At 49.3% G+C, this 14,298-nt stretch overlaps 1 protein-coding gene across 4 annotated transcripts in view; it reads left to right on the forward strand.

Moving 5' to 3' along the window:
• The first annotated feature begins 860 nt into the window (after positions 1-860).
• PRPSAP2 (phosphoribosyl pyrophosphate synthetase associated protein 2) overlaps positions 861-14,298 on the forward strand; it is a 38,477-nt gene continuing 25,039 nt past the window's right edge. Inside the window, exons 1-6 of one of the 4 annotated variants that reach the window (XM_039227317.1) lie at positions 861-979; positions 6,009-6,104; positions 6,362-6,512; positions 7,632-7,684; positions 10,270-10,336; positions 13,428-13,600. In XM_039227317.1, the coding sequence (XP_039083248.1) occupies positions 6,394-6,512; positions 7,632-7,684; positions 10,270-10,336; positions 13,428-13,600 (412 nt within the window). In that variant the 5' untranslated portion in view covers positions 861-979; positions 6,009-6,104; positions 6,362-6,393. Of the gene's footprint in view, positions 980-1,204; positions 1,443-6,008; positions 6,105-6,361; positions 6,513-7,631; positions 7,685-10,269; positions 10,337-13,427; positions 13,601-14,298 lie in introns of those variants that run through there. The other 3 variants (XM_039227316.1, XM_039227318.1, XM_039227319.1) reach the window with 3 other exon arrangements.

The following is a 14,298-nucleotide window of genomic DNA, read 5'->3' on the forward strand; positions in this document are numbered from 1 at the left end:
TTTCACTCCCAGCGAGGAGTCCAATGTAGGGCTTGAATTCAGATCCAGACGTGAGCTGAGAGCAAGAGTCAGACACTTCATCGACTGAACCACTCAAGTGCCCCTGCATTTGCTATTCTTATGTTATATTTAAAATTAAAATAAAACATATAAATATAGTTATATTTAGATTATAAAGAATTCAGGCAATGGAAACCAAAAACACCACTTCCTCTACAATAAAAGAAGAAAGGTTGGGACACCTGGGTGGCTCAGTCAGTTACGCCACCGACTTCAGCTCAGGTCTTGATCTCACAAGTCCTGCATCCAGCTCTCAGCTGTCAGCAAGGAGCCTGCTTCGGATCCTCTGTCTCTCTCTCTCTACAAAATAAAAATAAACATTTAAAAGATACAAAAGAAGAAAGGTCAACAAAGGAAATAATGATACAAACTGAGCGATTACTATATGGCAGGAACTGAGCTAAAAAGCCCTGTAGTTGTTTTCTCACCTAATTCTCATAACCCTATGAGACGGATGCTACTATCATTTTCATTTTTCGTATGAGGAAACTGAGGCACAGAGAGGTGAAGTGACTTTGCGCAAGGTTACAAACCACCAAAGACTCGAACCCAGACATTTGTAATTCCACACATTCGCTTTCTCAGCCACCGCATCCCCAGGTACCAAAGGGGCTCAGCCGCGTCCACCTCCCCGCCCCTCTTGCCAGCAAGGCTCCCTCTCTCCAGCCCGCACCCGCGGGTCCCCTGCCCCGCCCCGCCCCTCGGGTGGGCCCCGCCCACGGCCCCCGGGCCAGGTGCCTCCGCAATCCCGGCTCCCGGCCCCGCCCTCTGCCCCGCCCACCGGCCTCGCAGTCGCCGCGGACGCCGTTCTTGCGCATGGAGTCGCCATTTTGCTCCTAGAGAAGCCGCCTGGGGAGCCGGCGCTTTCTTCCTTCGGCAGCCGAGGCTGCGGCGGGGCCGGGGCTGGGGTCGGGGCCAGGTAGGCGGGCGGGAGCCAGCGACGAGTGGCGGCGCGGACCACCGGGCTCCGGCCGTGCGGGGCGCAGGTGCAAGGGGCGGGGAGCCCCGCGGCGCCTGCTGGCGGACGGGTCGCGCGGTCCCAGGGCGGCGTCTGGGAGGGTACGGCGGGGCGACCCCGCAGCCGCCCCCTCCCTCCCTCCCTCCCCCCTGTCCCTCGCGGGGCCCGCGGGGCTCCGGCCCGCGGCCCCGGGGTGACCCCGCTCCGGGCGCCGTCGGGAGTCGAGCCCGAATTACGGGACCGGCGGCTCAGAAAACGAGTCTCCAGCCCAGCCATCTCCGGCCCCTGGTGTGACACAGCCCGATTCTAAGTTGACTGGCCTTGCTGGTCGCAGACATTTCTGTTCTTCTCTCACTCGTTCTTTTTTATCGCACCCAGAACTCACCCAGCAGAGGTTGAGGGAGGACCTCGATGTAATTTTTAGGTACTTTAGATATTTTTAGATATTTTACTTTAAAATGTTTTTCCCCCCGCATATTACATTGATGCTAAGGATTTGGGGTCTTTAGCTTTTATAAAGAATAAGGAAATGCGGAATGGGGAATTGGGGCACGAAGAAGTGTGATTTCTAATGTTTAAAAGATTTAAATGAGCAAATAAAAATAATTCAGCCACGTTATTGAACTCCGCCAAATCCTACCCTTCTTCCTGCCCGTGTTCCTATCCTGACCCCGTCTATACCATGATTACCCAGTTTTGATTAGAGGTGACGAAATTCTGCTCTTACTCACTTAACATAAGCACTCTGCAAAGTCCTGATATTTGCCGTGTCTATTATGTTGACTATATATTTATGAATTTTACTTACTTGCCCCATTATGGATCTTTTCTGTATGTCCGGTGTTGCTCTTAAAGAAATTCTTGCAGTGACCATTATTGAGCATATAGGGCTTGTTCTTTTCTTTCCCTGGTACAAATGACCAAAAGGGGAAATACTGAAAGTTATGTGTTGCGTTCTTTCTTTAACACTTGATATAAATTGTATTCCAAACAAGGCACGTTTACTCTAGCCATTATTCAAAATCTGGGTATTTGTCTGATTCTGCTCACTGCGATGCTAAATTCAGTAGGGGAGTTACCATCATTTTCTGTGCTGTTGGTAAAACTGCTAGAAGTCAGACTGAAACTCAGCTAATGTCAGCTACTTAGAGGCGGTGCAGCCTTGAGCACATTTCATCTCACGGCCTCATTTTCCTCGTGTGTAAAATGGGTCCACTTCTAGTACGTGCTTTATTGAGTTGCTGTAAGAATTCAGAGCACTCAGAAAACGGTGCTAGAGGTAAGAAAACAGGCTGATGGAGAGATGGGCGAAGAGCCTGGGATCACAGAGACACGGAAGATTAATCCGGCTTAGGTTTTGCTCTACTAATTCTCTTCGGTACTGATATAAAAAGCAGTTGTTTTTGAGCGAGGTACTTCAGCAATAAAAATAATAATGGTTTGCACTTTACGATGCCTTTTAGTAGGCAGACTACTTTGAATTCCGTTTGTTAATTGTTGCAAGTCGGTGAGATCAGGCTTGATTCAGCAACTGTTTGTTACTTGGTAAACACTGTCGCGCCCCTATGTGCCAGGTACTAGACCCTGGATATGCAGCAGAGAATATAATGGTGCAAAAAAAAAAATCTCTGCTGTCCTGGACCTTGGATTCTGGTGGCGGAAGCTGATCCTACCGAGCATCTATCTGTGTTGTCAGGAAGGGAAGTGTGCGTGCCCGGGCGAGGCCAAGGGACCTACCCAAGAATGGGCAGCTAGTAACCATGGAAAGCAAACCCAGGATTTCACACTCTTACTCCAGCGTCTTTAGATAGGAAGTGTTTGTAGAGTGGACGTTTTGGAGGGAACGCATCACACTTTTAGAGGCGGCAAGCCTTCCTCCTCTGAAATGTGGAAGAGTGGTTTTGAAATGACCGCAGACAACATCCAAAGCAAGTGGTCTTTTCAGTGTGGATTCATTCAGGAGATGTTAACAGATTGCCCAGTCTCGTTCAGAGAAGGGTAGGATTTGCTTCTTGTAGGGTACTGAGGGTCATGGAGAAGGATGTGTTTTCATACGTGTTTATAAATAATTCTCACACATGCTGGGGTACATTTAGGATAAATGTAAAGCAACTGTAGTTTACAGGGTTGGGGGAGAGAGGATGGGAGTGTTCTCTCCGCTTTCCATTTCACACTGAAGCTTTGTGCTAATGAGCCTTCTGCCAGGCCCCATCCTGGTGATTATGTTTCTGAGGATAATCTCTAAAACTCACTTTTTTGAAGCTTGGTAAAGAGCACAACTGGAATTTCCAATAGGAGAGCCCAAGGCAGCAACGGCCCTTAAGTTGGAACATCTTGTGCAGTGAGTAGGCACAGAGGATGACCGTTGATAACCGTTTCCAAATGGATGTCTCTGTGGCGGTGCCGTTTTGATGGTGGTGTCAGGTTAGGTTTTGATGATACAATCCTGGTATCCAAAGACTGGGACTTAAGAGACCACAGTCAGTGGTGAAGGGCATTTAAACTGTAACCAATAAGGAAAAGCTCCAGGAAGCCTCCCAGGGATGACACAGAGGTGAGGGAGCCATCTTGAGATGGCCTAGCACTGCTCTGTGGCAAAAGAATTTGATGTTTCCTGTAAATTACCAAGGAAAGGACAAAAACCAGGAGGCGGTGAGGGCAGGGAGAGGCTTTAGCCTGTTCTAAGGAAGACTTTGGAATGGATGGGCCCTCAGGATGTGGGCCTTGGGCTTTGGAGCTCTTCGGGCACCTGGAGTGGTTCCTTGGCAGGAGTCGTGTAGATGGGCCCCTTCACCTCTCGGAGCCCTTTCTCCCCTCGGGTGCTTTTGTTCTGAGTGTCCCAGGTCCTCTCAAGAACACTGTGGTACCTTAAGAAACTGCTTCTTTGACGTTTGGGGGATGTAACAAGATGGCCAGCATATACCTGTTACCACACTTGTGCAGCAGAAAACCAAAGCCTTGAAAGTGGACTCCTCTGTAGCTAGCTTCCATTTACCAAGCAGATCCTCTGCGTGGGACACTGTGTTAAGTGCTGTACAGAAGTTAATTTTACAGTTGGGGCACCTGGGTGGCTTAGTCGGTTAAGCGTCCGACTTTCGCTTAAGTCATGATCTCGCAGTTCATGGGTTCGAGCCCCGCGTCGGGCTCTGTGCTGACTGCCAGCTCAGAGCCTGGAGCCTGTTTCAGTCTGTGGCTTCCTCTATCTCTGGCCCTCCCCTGCTCACGCTGTCTCTCTCTCTCTCTCCTAGAAATAAATAAAACATTAAAAATTAAAAAAAAAAAAAAAGAAGTTAATTTTACAGCGACCCTGTAAGGTCGGTCACCTTACCCTGAGGCTAAGAGAGGTTCATTCCTATGGGGCCTCTCAGTGAGTTGAGGCAAGATGCAAATGTGATCTTGACTCCAAAACCTATATTTATAACTACAGGAGAATGAGTTCTTTGTTGTTTCCGTTTCCAGAACCTGTACCATCTCTTCCTAAACACAGGCATACATGGGTTGAGAGATGGTGTTGGAAGACACTTAAGATCTCTTCCAACTTTAAGTGTTGATGATTAAATATATTCTTTCTTTCGTTTACACCACCCACTCTGGCCCACACTGCCATAAAGCAGGTGTCAGCCGACTTTCTGTAGAGGCCCAGGTGATCAGTGTTTCCAGCTCTATGGCCTGTACTCAACTCTATCGTGTCCGTAGACGGTTTGTAGGTAGCGGGCGTGGCTGTGTTCCAGCGGTTTTATGTACAGACAGAGCATATGGAGGCACCTGGTTTGGCCTGTGGGCTGTAGTTGGCTGATGCCTGCTCCCGAGTCACATTCTTTGTAGGTACCCCTGGCCCTCGTTGGTCCTCTTAGGGCTTTGGTCGCTTGTGTGTGTGTTTCTGTTTGGAAATCATAGGCTATAGGTCAGTTTTCATTGTAGTGCTCCATTTTCCCCGTCGCCGGATGCCCATCACAGGCACCCTGTGGGAGAGTGCTCTCCTAGCCTGCTGCTGCGTCCTTACCTGTAACGCTGCCCAGTGGGCCATGCAGTTACTGCAGAGAGACGCGCACTAGGAGCCTTGTTTAGGACGGTGACACGCTACACGCGACATCTCCGCACCGTGGAGTACTCACAGCAGTTCAGAAGAACACCATGGGTCTGTATTTTGTAACCCCTGGTTGTTAAAATATATTATTTAACAGATAAGGAGACTATAGATAAATGTGCATGATGGTTTTCTTTCTTTTTTTTTTTTTTTTTGCATTAGAAAGGTATTTTTGTACCTATTTTTTATGGCCCGGGGGTCGCTTGTGAACGTGTAAAGGTCTGATGGTGTCCGTTTTGACTTGATAAGAGCTGTCCGTTCCGGGGGACAGGGGTGGGAAGGAGCCTGAAATTGGGGCTGGTGATGTCAGCCTAAACTATCAAGTTTCAGTTTCTCACAAGGAGAATGTGTTTGTGTACTAGTGTAATTAAAATTAAAGAGTAACAAAAAAAGAGCCACTCGGCTTCAGTCCCTTCGAAATCTCCTTCCCGGAGCCATCAAGGAGAGGAAATGCCGTGGGCTTACCGGGAAGGTGCCCCCCTTCCCCGTGCCTGCTGGGTTATTGATGCAGCATCTAGTCCTGCCCCTTCCTCGGCTGATAAGGACCCAGCCCAGAGAGTGGAGGGGCCTGTGGGACCCTGCCTTGGCTCCGAGGACACTCAGGCCAGGGGCTTTCTGTCTCTGCCCTGCTGCCTGTCAGTTGGGTGGTTGCTTTCCTTCGCTTCGGCGCCATTGTCTGCTCTCGGCCTTGTGTTCCAGTTTGGAAAAAACTCAGGTGACAAGGTCGGGCTTAGACGTGACTCAGGGCATCAGAGAGGCAGCTGGTAGCCAAGGGGGAGGTTTGGGGATAAATAGTTATTATAGGAAAAGCTGGGTACAGATGGGCTATTTATTAGTCACGTAAGGATCGAGCAGTCCATGTCCTTGCTAATGGCTCTGCCATTTTTCTGTGTGTTAATCCAGGAGGAATTTTGTTGTCAGAGAATAGAAGGAGGTTGTCCATAATTGACTTTAAGCAGCACACAGTAAAACACTGAGCTCTTCAGCTCCGCCTTTCTTGTAAGTTTATCATTTGTTCCCAGTGGTCATGAAAACTAATTAAATCATACAGTAACATTTTTTCCATGAATCCAGAACCGTGAAATCCAAACGAACTTTTTATTTGTCCATACATGTATTTAATATAAAAGACTCCATCATGGTGAAAACTAATTGCCTTCAGCTTAAGTCATTTGCTAGTAAAAAAAACAAAAAGAGTTCATTCAGTTGAATTTCATATTCTATGGCAGTTCTTAATATACTCTCAATCCTCCTAGGCTCTGAGAATTGGAAAACCAAGAAGGTTTTGATGTTTTGTGTGGCGCCACCTGAATTAGAAACCAAGATGAACATAACGAAAGGAGGTCTGGTGTTGTTTTCAGCAAATTCTAATTCATCGTGTATGGAGCTTTCAAAGAAAATTGCTGAGTGAGTACTTTGTGCCATTAAAATCCATATTCATTATGTCACATTTTAAGGAAAAAAATATGTTTATTTTTGAGAAAGAGAGAGAGAGAGGCAGAGGCAGGCAGACACAGGTTCTGAAGCAGGCTCCAGGCTCCAGGCTGTCAGCACACAGCACGATGTGGGACTTGAACCCATGAACCCTGAGATCATGACCTGAGCCGAAGTCGGATGCTTAACTGACTGAGCCAGCCAGGCGCCCTCATTATGTCATGTTTTAAATTTGATGATCGGAATCAAATTTGATGAGAGCAGATGTTTCGTAGTTGGTCTGTATATCGTCTATTAAGGGCTAACTTTTTTTTGTAAACTGTTCTAACTCCTTACACATTCATTCGGCAGACATTTATTGAGACATCTGCAAGTGCCAGGGATTCTGTTAGGTGCCACATAATTAGAGAATTACTTGCGTATGAAGAACAATGAAGTGTATCCTGTATGAACATAGCTCACATAGATTATAGTTCAGTTTAGTTTTAGTTATTTATTAAATCAGGATTGAACCTCCTACCATGTACTAGGCCTTGATCTAGATATTGGGGATTAACAGTGAACTGAGCAGTCAGGATCCTTCCTTCTTCTGTGTAGTAGGGGAGCCAGACAAGAAGGAAGTCGAGAAGACAGGAAAATTCCCGGTGGTGATAGATAGTGTGATGAGAACAGGACGAAAGGGGAGGTTCTGTTTAGCTTGGCTGGTCAGGTGCCTTTAAGCCCAGGGGATGGTATGCGAATTGAGAAAGCCGAAGCCTCCAGGCAGAGAGAACAAGGTTCAGGGCAGGAGGGGTTGGTGTAGCCCAGGGGCATGGCTGGAGGGCCCAGGGCACAAGGAAAGGGTCGCTGACCAGGCTGAGCTGGCCCCCTGGAGGCCCCCCTGGGGAGGCGTGGGGTGGGGGTGGGGGGCTGGGTAATGGAGGGACAGAACGGTACCATATCCACTTTGAATTTTATAGTAACAGTGCCTCTGTTTTATTTCTCTTTGTCTTATTTTTAATCCATTTGTGATTCATCCTTAAGTAGTAAAAATGTTGAGTCGATTTCATTTCTATTACCTTTTCAGCTTTTCCCCCCTTTTCTCTTCCCTAGGCGGCTGGGGGTGGAGATGGGCAAAGTGCAGGTTTACCAGGAACCTAACAGAGGTAAGCTATCTCAGACATGCGTGTGATGTTGACCTTTCTGTGGAATGTGACATGCTAGCTCTGTCCTTCATCCTGCGCTCCTAAACCAGTGGGACCCAGCGGCCAATTATTCCCGCCTGCAGGAAGTCAGGCGGGCAAGGCGGTGAACACCAACTGGGCGTAGAACGCCTGGGGACCCGGGCTTCAGTTCTCAGACCTCATCCAGTGAAGAGCGCAGATGCGTACAGCCGGTCCACTGAAGGAGGTTCTCGCTCAGCAGTTCTGTGGATTTGTGTCCCATTAGGCAGGACGAGAAAGCCCTGTGTGGCCACAATGCTAATTGGTTGCTATTCTTTACGTCCCCACAAGCTGCCGTTAGGAGATGTTTTGCTAACTGATTTCTTTCATTCTATAAACACCCCACATTCTACACGTGTTACTTACTCTTTGTAATTTCTGTAGAAATGGTGGAGTTTTGAAATTATTCTAGCAGGAACGATGGACAGCTTGCAAGGACCCGAGGGTCAGACGACGTACTCTTGGCAAGTTGTTTGATTTTTCTCAACTGCAGACAATTCAGGCTGTCTTGAAGATTAAATGGTGTAATTTCGGGGCGCCTGGGTGGCTTAGTCGGTTAAGCGTCCGACTTTCGCTTAGGTCATGATCTCGCGGTTCGTGGGTTCGNGGTTAAGCGTCCGACTTTCGCTTAGGTCATGATCTCGCGGTTCGTGGGTTCGAGCCCCGCGTCGGGCTCTGTGCTGACTGCCAGCTCAGCCTGTAGAGCCTGTTAGTGTCTGTCTCTCCCTCTCTCTCTGCCTCCCCTGTGCTCACGTTGACTCTCTCTCTCTCTCTCCTAGAAATAAATAAAACATTAAAAAAATTAAAAAAAAAAATGGCGTAATTTGTGTGCCTTCGTGCTTCTTGGTGCATAGTAGGTGCTCAGAAAATACTGGTTCCTGTGCTTTTCCATTGTAGGATTTTGGCAATTATCCAAATATTGGGGGAACTTAGAAGGCACTTTGATGAAAAGGCACAAATTTGTTTTCCTCCTTTATTTCTCCATTGCTGCCTCCTCTTTCCTGTCTCCCAGGATCTCCCATGTGGCTTCAGTAGGAAAAACGTGTAATTGAAGAAAATACGCAGGGAGAGTTTGGAGAAGGTTCTGCTGCTAAAGCAGATGGCATGATGCCCTTTGTGTAGACTGGAAGGGAAGGTTAGGGAGAGTTGGCTGCGGAAGGCCCAGGAGGAGGTTAGTCCGCCTCTGGGTTTGTGCCTGAGGGTGGGGAAAATACTTGGTGTCCTGGGAAGAGAGGCAGGAGCTGACATTTGTAGAGTCCTCTCTAGCACCAGGGACCGGAGAGCTGCGCTCAGGGGTGATGTTAGCAGTGAAGTCCCCAAAGTGACATCAGGGTTCAAACCCCGCCCTCCTCGGCTCTAAAGCTCATTTTCTTTCCTTACTACCATATATTCCTTTGCAAACCGTATTCTGCTGTTTCCAACATTTTTAACAAAAATGTCCAGTAAAAAGATTGAGAGACCAGAGCTGTGAATATCCACGTGCATGTCTGCCACGCGCAATATGAATATGAATGTGTGGAACCTTTTGAAAGTAAGTTGTGGGCATCAGGTCACTTAAGCCCTGAATGTCCAGCCACGCCCCTCCTGAGGATAAGGACTTTGTCCTGCGTGAATACGCTGCTGTTGTCACGTGTAAAGAAATTAATGAGCATCCTCTAATTATGTAATATCTAGTCAATATTCAGATTCCCTTGTTGTCCTGGAAAGCCTTTTACAGCTGTTTGGTGTTTTATTTTTTCCAAACCAGGATTCTTGGCTCAAGCGATGTGTTTTTTTTTTTTTTTTTTTAAATGTTTATTATTTTTGAGAGAGAGAGAGCGCAAGCAGGGAGGGACAGAGAGAAGGGGACAAAGGACCCAAACTGGGCTCCATGCCGACACCAGCCAGCCCGATGTGGGGCTCAAACTCATGAACTGTGAGACCTTGACCTGAACTCAAAGTTGGATGCTCAACCGACTGAGCCAACCAGGCGCCCCTCAACTGATGCGTTTTCTGTATCTCTTTAGTTTTTTCTAATCTAGAACATTCCTTTTCTTCGTGTGACATTGACTTTGAAGAATGTTTTGCTTTTGTCTAATTGTTTCCTTGTGGCCTCTCACAGGTTTTTTTGAGAGGAGGGATGTTAGCCCTTATTTATCCTTATTCTCATAACATTATTATAATACTTAGGGCCTAATAAGTTCATACTTGTTGCTGGTTTTATGAACGAGTGTGTAGTTTCCCATAGAGGCGCCCTGCTCAGCATGGCACGGCGCTCCCTGCCTGTATAGAAGTAAGAAGGTAGATTTACTTGGTCCAAATCAGCAATGGAATTCTCTCAGAAGCACGAAATGCGATATTGACATGTTTAAAAAGGCGACTGATGCCAGTGTCATCATTGACGGCACCTGAGGCCTCGTGCGGCTTTCAACAGCTCCATTCTCCGCGTTTTGTAATCTTGGGGATGAGGTGGGTTTTTTGGTGTTTTTTTTTCAAAAATTTAAATTATATGCCATCTTCACCAACCCTTTTTTTCCTTTTCCTGCCAGAAACAAGAGTGCAGATTCAAGAATCCGTGAGGGGAAAGGATGTTTTCATCATCCAGACTGTCTCAAAGTGAGTCCTCACCCAACAGACACGGGGGCTCTCTGGGTTTCTTTCTGGGCAAGAGTGCTTAGAATCGTAAGAGCCGACTAGACGGGAAGAATTCTGACCGTTTTAAAATCGGTACGTCTTATTTTGCTAATTTTCGTGACGTGACTGCTGACTTTTACGAGTTCTTTCTGTGTTCTCGAAGGGTGGAGGTAACCAGGTATTGGAGCAGAGGCTCTTAACGAGAATACGACCCATGACATTGCCACTCAGTGGCCGGGATTTTGTAAAACTTGCAAGGAAGCTCCTCTGCTTCCCAAAAAAGGGCACGGGGAAGGGGGTTCACTTAGTTGGGGTTCTTAACGCTTTGACTGCAGGTCATGTAAAAATGACCACCACTTATTATGTAGCTTAAAAGCTGAGAAGGTAAAAGGATGTAGGTGTGACATTTGACAGACTTCTGTGTGTTCAGGAAGTTGTCGAGGCCACGGATGTGTAAGGTGGGTGTAGAGGAGTCTGTGTGACGTTCTCTGCATTGTTTTTTAATCCAGTGCCACTCTGCACAGACGCCCTCGAATGCCTCTCTCATGAAAGTTCTTCACCTTAGAGCGGTTTTAACGATGTCTGGAAATCACTTTTAGAGTGTATTGTTTTTGAGCTTAGAGATGCTAAATTTTGCGGCATGTCAGAGTTGTGTTTCTGTGTATAACAAATACCAGAGGAAGGGAAGAAGAGCCTGATTTCGGGAGAATTTAGACTCGCAACACACGTGCTTCCACCTAAGTGTCCTGGCCCTGGGTTCACTGGAATGGAGCCTCGTAGTCACCTGGCTCCACTGGGAAGAGCAATTGGAGGGGACCTGTCATCGCATGCCATGCCCTCCTGGGACCGTGTGTGCCGCGGAGCAGGGAGGTAGCGACTTGCCTTCCCTGCCACCCTCGTTCCGGTTCCTCTGCTGGGTAGCGTTCTCGGCAGACCTGGGCTGGGGGCACCGAGTTCTCGTGGCCCCTCCACCCAGCCTGCTGGAGGGCCGGGGTGCTGGTGGAGAACGCAGCCGTGGGCGCACCTCGCCCTTCCCCTTCGGGCGTCGGGGTGGGGAGAGCACAGAGCACAGGACGAGTTCATTGTTAGAGGTGAGCGCTGGCCAGCCTGTCGCAGCTCACGGGACACGGGTGCCCCTGCGCGCCTGATTTGGGAACCTCGGTGTAATTCTGCACTCCCCGTTGGGCCCTCTCCTCCTACCCCTTCACACAGGAGGCTTTTCTGAGTCTTCAGCTCTTCAGACGCCAGGTCAGATCTGAGCAGAGAGCCTGTGCTCACTCATTCGTTCATTCACAAATACTGAGCGAGTGTCTTCCGTGTGCTGGTCGCTGTTACAGGTGTGTGAGATGCACGAATGGTTAAAACAGGGAAAGGTCCTTGTCCTCACGGAGTTTATTTTCTGAGACAGGCAGGTCACTTGATAAGTAGATTATCTAGTTTCTCAGAAGCTGATGAGTGCTACGGAAGAAACCAGAAGAGCCTGGCAGGGAATTGGGCGTGACGGTGGGGAAAGGGTGGAGAGAGGGCCACCAGGGCAGGCCTCAGCGTGAAGGCCACGTTTGACAAAAGCTGGAAGGAGGTGGGAAAGTAAGCCAGGTGGCCAGCCAGGGAGAACATTCTAGAACTTTCCATCAGAGAGAGCACCTCGGCAAAGGGCCTCAGGTGGGAGTGAGGACTGACAAGGCGTCGGGTGTGGCCTGAGAGGGGGTTGAGGAGGAGGAAGGGGGGCCACCGGGCAGATCATGAAGGGGCCTTAGGAGCCATTGTGGGGCCATGGGCTAAGTGGGAAAGCATTTCTGGGTCTTGAGCAGAGGAGTGCATGACGTGACTTTGACCTGAAGAGCCAGCTGGCACCAAGTACAGAATGTGCTGCAGAAGGACTGCTGAGGGGCCGGGGCCTGTGGTAACCGGGCCGTCCCAGTTACTTGCTTGAGCAGGAGCTAGGCCCGGCCCCAGCGCAGCAGCATGGCCGTAGCGGGATGCCGTAACCTTCCAGAGAGGAGAACATTTGAGGGCGCCTCCGTTTTGCCCTGAGGAAACTGAAAGACTAGTGTTGCCTTCACCTGACACAGAGAAGGTTTTACGATGAAGCAGGCTTTCGGGGGCAAGAGCGGCTCAGTTGGGTGTGTGAAGTTCCAAGTGGCGTCGTCAGGCAGCAGTTGGATTTGCTAGACTGGAGTTGGGAAGCTTGGACGGGGGGCCGGGTGGGGGGGTGACTTTGAGTCTCTGGCGTCTAGAAAGCGGTGAAATTCGGTGAGGAACCCAGTGATGAGGTGACGTCACAGGAGGGGGCAGATGCACGTCAGGCAGGAAGGGGGGAGAAAAGCGCAGAGGAAGCGGGGGAGGGGGCAGCACTGGCAGAAGTCCTAGAAGCCAAGTGGGTCAAGCAGGGCCAGCGGCGGGGGGAGCTGAGGCGAGAGGAGGAGGACAACTGACCTTGGATCTAGCCCCGTGGAGGTTGTTGATGACCTGGATTGGAACACGTTTGGGAGAGAGGAGCGGAGATGAGCTGGATGATACTCAGCGTAGATGACTCCCTTGAGATGTATACGCAGGGGAGCAGAGAAGTTCGGGGCAGTGGGAAAACTGGCCACCAGTTGTGGTTACTGGAACAACAGAATGTTGATAGTCCGATGGGTACAGTCTGCAGGGGGGGGCGGGGTTGCCAAACTGAGGACGGAGACCAGAGAGGGAGGCTCTCTGGAGCCCTGTCTTCCAGGAGGCGGGGGTGGAGTTGCGGGTGGTTAGTGGGTCGTGTGGAGGGCTCATGTCGGGGTAGCTCGGGTGTGGGAAGTTCGTCTCTGACGGAGGGCGGAGGGCGGGCAGACCCGTAGGCGCAGGTGCGTGTGGCGGTGGGAGCCCGTGGGAGCTCGCTCGTCCGACTGCTGTTGTCAGGAAGGAGGGAAGCAGGGTCATCGGCTGTGAGGGAGCGTGGCACTTGTTCACTCCTCTGCGTCTCGAGCCTGAAGTGTCGGTGGAGGCGGGAGTAGCGCGGTGCTAACACCTTGTCGGAGCAGGAGACCCTGTCCCGCATCTTACGCTCCTTGCTGGCCTTCTCTCCCTTGGAACACAGGGACGTGAACACCACCATCATGGAGCTCCTGATTATGGTATACGCGTGCAAGACGTCCTGCGCCAAAAGCATCATCGGCGTGATTCCCTACTTCCCTTACAGCAAGCAGTGCAAGATGAGGAAAAGGGGCTCCATTGTGTCCAAACTGCTGGCTTCGATGATGTGCAAAGCTGGTAAGAACGGGAGACATTCGGTACTTAGGGGGCCCTGGGAGGTTTATCTTTACTTTAGAAAGTGTAAAGCCCTGTCTTAACTAAATGTGAATGCTAAACAGAGTGCAAGGCATTTTTTTTAAAGGTCTTTCACTGTGTTTAGCATTTTTTAAAAACAATTTTTAATTTTTAAATTTTTTAAATTTATTTTTGAGAGAGACAGAGTGCAATGGCGGGGCCGGGGGGGGGGGGAGGGCCAGAGAGAGGGAGACACAGAATCTGAAGCAGCTCCAGGCTCCAAGCTGTCAGCACAGAGCCCGACGCAGGGCCCGAGCCAATGGACCCAAGATCATGAGCTGAGTTGAAGTCGGACACTTAACCCACTGAGCCCCCCAGCGCTCCAGGAAGACCGTTTTTACAGATGGCTGACGTATAATGAGAAAGCAGTGCAGAGAATTCTCTCCTGTTCCCACCTCTCTGAAACAATTAAGGAGAATGACTTATTTTTTCCCAAGTTCTTTATTTAAACAATGGCATGGAAGCTACAAGTTACAGTCACATTTAAGGGGAAAAGGCATTTGGAACCAAGCACTCACACAGCAACAACTTCTTGTCAGCCTTTTCCCAGGACAGAGGAGCATAGTTTGCAAACCACATGTGTTGATTTGCGTTGTGCATTTTCCGGTAACCTCCTGAGCGTCTCCCTCTTGTTTTTGAAC

The sequence above is a fragment of the Hyaena hyaena genome, unplaced genomic scaffold, assembly GCF_003009895.1.
Source record: "Hyaena hyaena isolate Hyena2069 unplaced genomic scaffold, ASM300989v1 scaffold_27, whole genome shotgun sequence".
NCBI classification, from domain to species: domain Eukaryota; kingdom Metazoa; phylum Chordata; class Mammalia; order Carnivora; family Hyaenidae; genus Hyaena; species Hyaena hyaena.